At 36.7% G+C, this 9,452-nt stretch overlaps 1 protein-coding gene across 3 annotated transcripts in view; it reads left to right on the forward strand.

Moving 5' to 3' along the window:
- Positions 1 to 9,452, forward strand: part of WDR11 (WD repeat domain 11) — a 33,056-nt gene that overhangs the window by 18,341 nt on the left and 5,263 nt on the right. For all 3 annotated transcript variants that reach the window (XM_079313295.1, XM_079313294.1, XM_079313293.1), the window contains exons 14-25: positions 605 to 713; positions 1,012 to 1,136; positions 1,550 to 1,697; positions 2,025 to 2,131; positions 2,576 to 2,690; positions 3,864 to 4,035; positions 5,591 to 5,699; positions 6,452 to 6,514; positions 7,497 to 7,562; positions 8,257 to 8,425; positions 8,653 to 8,748; positions 9,094 to 9,259. In XM_079313295.1, coding sequence (XP_079169421.1) covers positions 605 to 713; positions 1,012 to 1,136; positions 1,550 to 1,697; positions 2,025 to 2,131; positions 2,576 to 2,690; positions 3,864 to 4,035; positions 5,591 to 5,699; positions 6,452 to 6,514; positions 7,497 to 7,562; positions 8,257 to 8,425; positions 8,653 to 8,748; positions 9,094 to 9,259 — 1,445 coding nt within the window. The remainder of the gene's footprint in view (positions 1 to 604; positions 714 to 1,011; positions 1,137 to 1,549; positions 1,698 to 2,024; positions 2,132 to 2,575; positions 2,691 to 3,863; positions 4,036 to 5,590; positions 5,700 to 6,451; positions 6,515 to 7,496; positions 7,563 to 8,256; positions 8,426 to 8,652; positions 8,749 to 9,093; positions 9,260 to 9,452) is intronic.

Consider the following 9,452-nt stretch of genomic DNA (forward strand, 5'->3'; position numbering starts at 1 on the left):
GCTGAGTGTTGAGTGAGACAAGAAAGGAGGTTCAGTGCAGTGAGATGAATGCAGTGCTTGAGAGGACAAATTACTGCATGGCCTCTCTGCTTTCCAGTTAAATGTGAAAAGGGGTAGATTAAGGGTTTACACTCATCCAGCTCCACAAACAGTCTGAAGACATGACTGACAGTGGTTTGGTGTGAGATGATTTTATGCTCATTTATCCCAGGATTAGGAAGTAGCATGCATCTGCAGGAGGGATAAACTCTGTCCAGCCTGCATTCTTGTGTTTCTCTGGTATTTTGTGCCATCAGCTCAGGCTGAACATGGTGAGATTGGAGGTGCTGCTGCTCTCTCTGAATTATTCCCCTTGTCTCCTCCACAGTAATTGTGCAGAACCACCTGTCAGAAACTTATAATTCTGTAGGCTTTGAAAAGAACTCTTTTTTCAGACATTCTTTTGCTCCTCAGTTACTCAAGGGAATCACAAGCATCAGAGGGGGATTTGATTTGCTCTGCTAACTTGTAGTTTTTGAGGCCCTCCAGAGTGCTGCTGTGAACAACACATGTGAAGTTAAATGCTCAAAGGACTCTTGCTGGAGTAAATTCTCATTTGTTTCAGGCAGTATCTAGCTGTGGTATTTAAAGACAAACCACTGGAGATCTGGGATGTCAGAACTTGTACTCTGCTCAGAGAAATGTCTAAAAACTTCCCTACAGCCACTGCTTTGGTAAGGAAGAAATTCTGTTACCTTTTTATAAATGTAATACATTGAAATAGCATAAAATCTTAAAACAATTTTGCAGCATTATTGCAGCTGAAGCATGTGCATACAGATAAGTGCTTTAACATTTCATCTGTCCCCAAATGGAGGCAGGAAAAAAGGAGGTGAAGAAATCTGCTCTGCCTCTTGGGTGAGGGTGGGAGCTACTGCATAAAGCAATATCCTTGGAAATCATTATAAAGCCCCAATAAATTCAGAGAATAAACCTTTGTCTTTTCCACTTTTCCTGGGCCATTTTCCACAGGAGTGGTCACCTTCCCATAACTTAAAAAGCCTGAGGAAGAAGCAGTTGGCAGCCAGGGAGGCCATGGCCAGGCAGACAGTGGCATCAGACACTGAAGTCAGCAGTGTGGAATCCTCTGTGATCAGGTATCCCTCCCTCTCATGGAATCCTGTCCTACAGCAATTGTTTTTCCCCCATGCTCCATTTTCCTAATGAAAACAATATTTTGGAAGTGATTCTTGAGTACATAGCAAGCAAAACAACTTTATGAGCCTCCCTTTAGTTTTTATATGTGGGACTCTGATGTACTTTGATGCTCCTGTTTCTCTCAGGTGTGTCTGTGGCAGTCCATTGGTTACCTGGTTCTTGAAGTAAAACTGTTACTTCCTCTTGGATATTTCACAAGAGTGGAAGTAATAAACAGTTACCTGTTAACTAAAGTGTTTGGAAGGATATATGCTTTTCCTTTTTGTGCTGTTTCTGTGCATTAGGTAGAATTTGTCATGCAATTCTGATTTCAATAAAGAAATAATTGTGTCTTATTATGTTCTTTTTAAAGCTTGTTGCAGGAAGCTGAAAGTAAATCAGAGCTGAGCCAGAACATCTCTGCCAGGGAACACTTTGTGTTTACAGGTGTTGATGGGCAGGTTTATCATCTCACAGTAGAGGGAAACTCAGTGAAAGACAGTGCAAGAATTCCTCCAGATGTGAGTTCCAATTTTTCTATATCATTGATGCTTAGCTTTTTTTTTGCATAGCTTTGATTGCAAGAAAGAAATCAAAGATAAGCTTTGTAGCAGCAAGTGGTCATTAATGTAGTATTTTGAAATATGAAATACGAATTCCAAGTTAAAAACTGGCAGCAATTCTCTTTTCACAGTCTTATATATAATTTTTCCTGTTTTAATTGAGTAGAGTTTGGTCTATCATGCTGTACAATATTTTTTAAAAATGAATACTAACATTGAAATATTTATTCATATGTTTGAGCCTATTAATCACAAGATTTTTTTCTCCTTCTTAAATATTTTCAGGGAAGTATGGGTAGCATTACTTGTATTGCCTGGAAAGGGGATATCCTGGTTCTTGGAGATGTTGATGGAAACTTAAACTTCTGGGATTTGAAAGCTAGAGTATCCAGGTATGAATGCAGATTAAATCTGTCAAACATGGGATGATGAGGGATGTTTTCATCCTTCCTCAATTTTGTTATTCACTGTAGGGAAAAAAGCAAGTATTTTGGAATAAAAATTGAGAAAATGTCTACTGTGTCACAGTTCCCTACATTTAATCTTTTGTGTTTTCAGATGAATTAACATTTATTCAAGGTTTTCAAACCAGCTAGGTATCTTTTTTGACATTAAGTCCACAATGCTTTCTGGTAAAACATTAAGTATTGTAGTCTTTATTCAAAGCATTTCATCATTTTAGTTGAATAAATTCGTAATCTGGACATCCATTTGTGTGTGCATATATAGAGAATTTTCTCCTCAGTCTGTGCAATACCAGGTTCTGCAAAGTTCCTGGAAGGATTCAATTTAATTTTGGGCACAGAATGATGGATCCTAATCTTGTCTTTCCTTAGGGGGATTCCTACACACCGGAGCTGGGTGAAAAAAATACGGTTTGCCCCAGGGAAAGGGAATCAAAAACTTCTTGCAATGTACAATGATGGGGCAGAAATTTGGGATTCAAAAGAGGTAAGTGGCTGTGGGTTTGATAGCCCACACCTCACTCTGAAAATCAGGATGAGTGAGGGATTCAGTTTTACTGAGTCAGGATTTCTTGCTGGCAGTTATGTGATAAAGTCATATGGCTCTTCTCAGAAGATTTTTTCTCCATATAAAGCATCTTTAAGCTGCCATCAATGAGAATTGTCTTGCACTCTTAAAGAGGACAATGTCTGAGATCCTCTTTGTCATCCTCTTGTAATGGTTTTGAGACAGACTCTGAAAATTTAATGGGGAGTCCCCAGTTTGAGACTTTAATCTGTGGGCAGGAGAATGCTTTCACTTCAGGTTTCTTCTGTGGATGGTCAATGGATTTAATTTGTTGGGGAATACCAGAAAACCAGGCACTTGTTCATTGGTATTTTCTAGCTTCTCTTTTTACTCAGAAATTCTGTAGTTATGTTCACAAACCTTCTAGGATTTGCTTTGTAGCTCTTTCAGGGGATCAGAGTACCATGGGGAAGGAAATATAATTGTACTGTTCTAACTTAGCCCCTGGAATAAGTTCAGGGTATCAGGGTATGAAACAGGAATTGTAATTTTTTTCCTGTTCACTTTGTAATGAGCACCAGCTCCAAATTCAGACACTTAATTAGTGCAATATGAAACTCCACTGATGATAAGAATTGGACAGCAGATATGAACAACTACTGTGAATTACATAAGCAGAGTAGGATATTACCCAATGAGTCTCATTGAATCACATTTGAATAGTTTTGATGCCACAAGATACTCCTCCTGTAGCTGTTCCCTCTTTCTTTCTAGAACAAAGGAATTTCCTACATGAAAGCATTTAAAATTAAATTCACATTTTCAGTCAAAGGTCTTTCAGAATATCTGTAGTAGAATTTTATAGTCTCACTTCTATTATGCATCTGATCCCATCCTGTTAGAAAAGACAACAAAAAGGCAGCTCAGAATGGTCAAAAGGACTTTTTCTCAGCTCTAAATTGGAAATAGTTTTGTTTCAGGGCAATTCCAAGGTATCTAAATGCCCTGTTCTCCAGAAAAGACTCTTACTGAAATGATTTATGGCTTGCTTCACCTTTCATCACGAATTTGGTGCTGTGCCTCCTGGGTGTGTGCCACACACTGGGTGATGGAGAGGCTGCTAAAAATAAAAAAATGCCTGAATTTTTGCAGGTACAAATGGTGAGCAGTTTAAGGAGTGGGAGAAACGTGAATTTCCGGATCTTGGACGTGGACTGGTGCTCGTCAGACAAAGTGGTGCTGGCATCAGATGATGGATGCATCCGAGTGCTGGACTTGTCCATGAAACCCTCCTGCTTCAGGATGGATGAGCAGGATTTAATAGGTAGGCTCATGGCTGTTTTGCTGTTTTCTTGATACTCCTGCACTCCTGTTTGGAAAGTGGAGCTCAGTTCTGTTAGAACAGGGAGGTGGCACATCTGGACATTCTGATGTCTTTTCATAGATACAGGTAATTTTTTTTATGTTTAGGTCATCCAGATGGGTTTTTTAATACAAGTTTAATCTCTGAAATAATATATGCTTCTTAATATCTTAATTGAAGTATAAATGAACAAAATAAGAGCTTTTTGTACAGGTATTTAGCAAGTTGACTTAAAACACTTTGGCATATCATTTAGGTATGAGTAGCTGCATCGCTGATACTCATTACATGATTTAGAAACATTTGTTTATGTGTGAAAATGTATATTTTCATTTTTTCAGGTGTCTGTAGACTGATTAATCTCTTCAAACTGACCTTTAAATTATCAATATTAGTGCTGTTTGACTTTTTATCCATATGCCTAAGAAGGAAATTTAAATATTTAACTAGTTTACTAAGCTACTTTTTTTTGTATTCATTATTACTGGTATTCCAAGTAACTCTTCTTGTTATTGCCTTTTGAGTCAATCCTACCTTACTCATACAATTTCCTAAGTAATTTCCTTAAAAACCAGTAGATTCTAAGACATATGTAATAAACTGTGATGTGAGTTTGTTTGAGGGAGCATGTAATTGATCACAGCCATTTTTGCTATCAAATGAGTGCAATATTAAGTTACAAAGATGAATGTTGTAAAGCCATTTCACACTGAAATGAAGCTGTGCCAGCTGTAAGGCTGCCTGTGGTTGAGCTGTCCTGCCTCTGCTCCATGGTAATGTTTTAATTACCAAATCACAGTTACAGGAGTCCTACATCACTCAGTGCACATGAGGTACAGGGAATTGTGAATATTTAATGATGGAGCTGGTTTTGGTTCTTGTTTTACTCCTCAGTCACTGGGTATTGTTTACTGCCTGTCACCCACCTCTGTACTGAGACTTACTGAGTTTTACATTTGTGTGACAGCACTTAATGTATAATTGTTATCTTGTTAAACTTCCCACTATCTTTTCCAGATGATGGGCTTTAATCCTTGTATTATACTGTAGGAATTAGGGGGACAAACCAAAATAAACATGCTTTATGATATATCTGGTATAGCTTTACTTACTTTTCACCATGCCTGTGTAGTAGCAATAATCATTGTACACAGCTCTACCTAATGCCAGTATAATGCATTCCAGGAGTATATAGCTAAATTCATTATGGAATGTCCTGAAATTATCATTTCAACGTGGTTGAAAACCCTTTACCTTCTATGAAATGTTTTAGCTTGAGTATAGAGATAAATTTTATGTCTAGCAGCCTGTACTGTGTGTGTGAAAAGACATTTATTTATGATTTTCCTGGTGCTTGCAAACAAGCTGGGACATTTTCTGTAGTACATTTTGTGGTAGGATATTTTCTGTGGTGCATTTTCTGTGTTACATCTTCTGAAGGTACATTTTCTGATCAATGAGCACAGCATTATTGCATATGACCCTCTGAACAATGAATTTTTTCCTTTTGTTTCAGAACCTGTCTGGTGTCCCTACCTGCTTGTTCCAAGGGCTTCATTAGCTTTAAAAGCATTCCTGCTGCATCAACCTTGGGATAAGAAATATTCTCTAGATATTATGGACATGTAAGAACAAATATAGAGCTATATATTACATACTATTATTTTTTAAAGATATATATTTTATTAGCCTTTCTGTGCAAAATACTGTTGGATGCATAAGTTTCCTCACTCTTGGGGGCATTCAAAAATATAATTAGTTCATTGTTTATTACTAAAAGTAATAAATAGATAAGACTCTAAGGTCAGGTGTTTCTTCTGGCTTTCAGTAGCACTTGGCTATTAAAAACTGCAGTCTGCTCAAAGTCCTGGCAATTTTTTTAGGGCATTATATTACTTCTGGGAAAAACTGTGTTGTTCTAAAAGGTAATGCAGCAGTCAGAGTTGTTCCTGAAGTGTAACTGCAAGTGATACTCTGATATCCTGATAGACCTGTCTGTGCTCTAGGACAGCCACACTCACATCCTCAGTGGAGCACATTCTGTGTCCTGGATTAGCTCATGGTCACATAATAATGCTCCAGACATTGCCATTGTTATTAATTTTATGGTTGATTAAATTAAAATGGGAAAAGAAAGATTGGCACTGACTGTGAGGTTGAGTGGAAGCAAACCCAATCTTTCCCTGCTGTTTTGGACCTGGTTACTGGATAAAGAATTCTGCATGAATGGCTTACCAAAAGAATGTCAGAGATTGTTTCCATGGATGTGCTTGTGTTTTTCTTCTGCAAGTAGAGCTCTGCCATTTCAGATAATTTTGTTCTTTTTGTAACACAGAAAACCTCTGATTTTTTTAATTTTTTTTTTTTTTTATTCCAGTGATTATCCAGAGAATGAAAATATTAAAAACCTTCTTCAAGAGCAGTTGAATTCATTGTCCAAGTAAGAATTTTTCCTATTACTACTTGGGTAAGCTATGAAACTCTGGGATGGCAAAAAATCTGAAGTTTGTGGCAGTTCACAGTTAATGAAGAAAATGCTTTTTGCCTCTCTAAAGATACACTTGAGTAATGAAAGTTTTTATTTTTTAAAAAGGTAATTTTTATGTCATTCCATATAATTTTAATGTAATTTTTATGCAATTTTTAAATTTGGTGCTTTAGAGGTACTAATGGAGTGATGATTTGCAACTGACCTGTGAGCATTTGGAATGTTTTAAACAGTCCTCAGGGATTTAGGGATTCTTTATGCTGATCCAGACTGCCCTGGACACTGCTACTTAAATACTCCAAAGTTTGTTAGGATATTTGAGCTCTGAGGAAAAAAAAATATTCCAGAAATCCTTTGTTGAAGATACAATTCCAGATGCATATTGCTCTATTTACACAGAAAGCAGATCTTGGCATTTTCAATTTAAACCTTGAAAATTATAATTAAAGCTAGTAAATAGACTATTCTGTCCATTTTCCTTTTGTCCTTTCATTTAGTAGGATGGAAAAGGTTTTTATCCAGTCTGAAACATCTGTGGAAAACCTAAATTCATGCATGTGCATCCCTTCTGCTGTGACACTGCATAGCTGCAAGATTATTTGTAGCTGAATTAATATTGTAATTAGTAGAATTACCACAGACTAATTGGCAGCTTTGCATACACCCTGGTGGTGATTCCCTATATTACAAGAATAAAGAGTTCCTGATGGACTCACTGCATTTGCTCCTGGAGATCAGTTATATTTCAAATTATATATAATCCCTGTTGTAATTTTTTCATAGATGAATTTTTTCATTTCAGAAGAGAAACTGTATAGTTTGGAGGTTGATCTTTTCAGTTTGTATGTGCTGTATCCTATTTGTGTTTAAAAGCAGCCAAACAAAAACACCTTCCCACCATTTTACAGATTCTTTAACCCTTTCTCTTTTGCAGTGACATAAAGAAACTTCTGCTTGATCCAGATTTTACACTCCTGCAGAGATGTCTCCTGGTTGCCAGGTAGTGGAGATTCAGATAAATTTAGGAAATGTTTCCTAAGAAAATCTTGATGCTATTAATGCACAGGAATGAACTGAAGTTTAGGAACTCACTGAGTTGTCCTTTAACTCAGCACAGTCCCTAAACTACTTTGTTACCCATATAGTAGAGTGGTTTTAGTTCCAAATTGGAAATGTTACCTCACTGAAACAGTTGTATTTGCTTGCTGGATCCAAGGAACTTCCCTCAGTCCTGGTGGCACTGCAGTTCTGGCAAACACATTACAATTATTTGTTCATGTAATTTAGAATTTCACAATAGTTCTGTACAAACAGGGAAGGGCCTGAGGTTTATTTCCAGTGTGTTTGTTCTGTATGGTTCCTCTGCCTAAACTGAACTAATTTTAGTCTGGCTGTATTGAGAGATGGTTTTCAAACTTAGTAACTTGTGGTTGAAAGAAGATATCAGTGACTAAGTGTAAAATAATCATAAATATCACTTTCCACATATTTCTGTGCTGAACATTCCTGGAGTTTAATTGCTGTTGTAACTTACCTTGCTGAATGTCATTCCATAATCTTCTCTCATGATAATGCAAAGTACTTCTGTTGTCCACAGGAATGCACAATCCTTGAGAAAATGAAATATATCATATTTTTGTGTGGTGTGTGACAAAATACAAAGCTGTTTCACATGCTGCTTTGTATCTTCTCAGACTATATGGAGATGAATCTGAACTGCATTTCTGGACTATTGCTGCCCACTATTTGCACAGCTTATGCCAGGGAAAGCCTGCAAAACCAGACACAGTTGTCCTTCAAGAGCAGTTGGTTAATCCTCTGGATATATGCTATGATGTACTGTGTGAAAATTCTTACTTCCAGGTATGTCAAAGAGTTCAAAGCCAAATTTCATAGGAATGTCATCAGCACAATAAACACTGTACATATTTAACTTTTATTAGTAACATACCAGTCTGGATTAGAACATTCTTGGTACTTAAAAATAGAGGCTGTTCCAAAAACTGGCAAGATATGTAAATGTCTTTTAAATGCCTGGTTTTATTTCTTATGTAGGCTTACATTTAAAATATTTTTCCTTCTTTATCCAGAAATTCCAGCTGGAAAGGGTAAATCTCCAGGAAGTAAAAAGATCAACATATGATCATACCAGGAAATGTGCTGATCAGCTTCTTCTCTTGGGCCAGGTTTGTGGGTAATATTTGAATTTTTTATTCTTCTTCTCTGTCTATTTTGTGTTTTCAAAGAAAGCTTTTTCTAACTTTATTTATTGTTTCATACTTGTATGAACCCAGTGCAGGGTTTTTGCATTCTTATGTTGAATTCATGATGGGTTTTTAATGCTGTCCTTACTGCAAATGTCTTATTGAAATGAATCTTAATCATTACTAAACAGGGAGATATTTTTGCAGCCCTGTTTTAGAATAACTTTCATTGTTATTTGTTCCATGTTTTAAAAAGGGTAAAAATAGAAAGGCTTTTAAACAAAATTAATATGTTGTGGTCAAAGTAACATTTTTTTCTCTTGCCAGACTGACAGAGCAGTGCAACTACTGCTAGAAACCAGTTCAGAGAATGCACATTATTACTGTGATTCACTCAAAGCTTGCCTGGTCACAACTGTCACCTCCTCAGGGCCATCTCAAAGCACCATTAAACTGGTAGCAACCAACATGATAGCCAATGGAAAGCTTGCAGGTAAAATATTTCCTTTGCTTGTAAACTGGTAATTCCCATCATTTTTAAAGATGCCAGTGGAAATGAGAGTGAATCCTGCTGTGATAGATCTTATATGTTGCACATGCTGTAATAGACACTACACAGAGTAGTTAACACAAAAATGATCAGTAACTTGAGTTATAAAATCCAGCTTGTCTTCATTTATTTTCAC

This window comes from Erithacus rubecula (genome assembly GCF_903797595.1).
Source record: "Erithacus rubecula genome assembly, chromosome: 9".
Lineage (NCBI taxonomy): Eukaryota > Metazoa > Chordata > Aves > Passeriformes > Muscicapidae > Erithacus > Erithacus rubecula.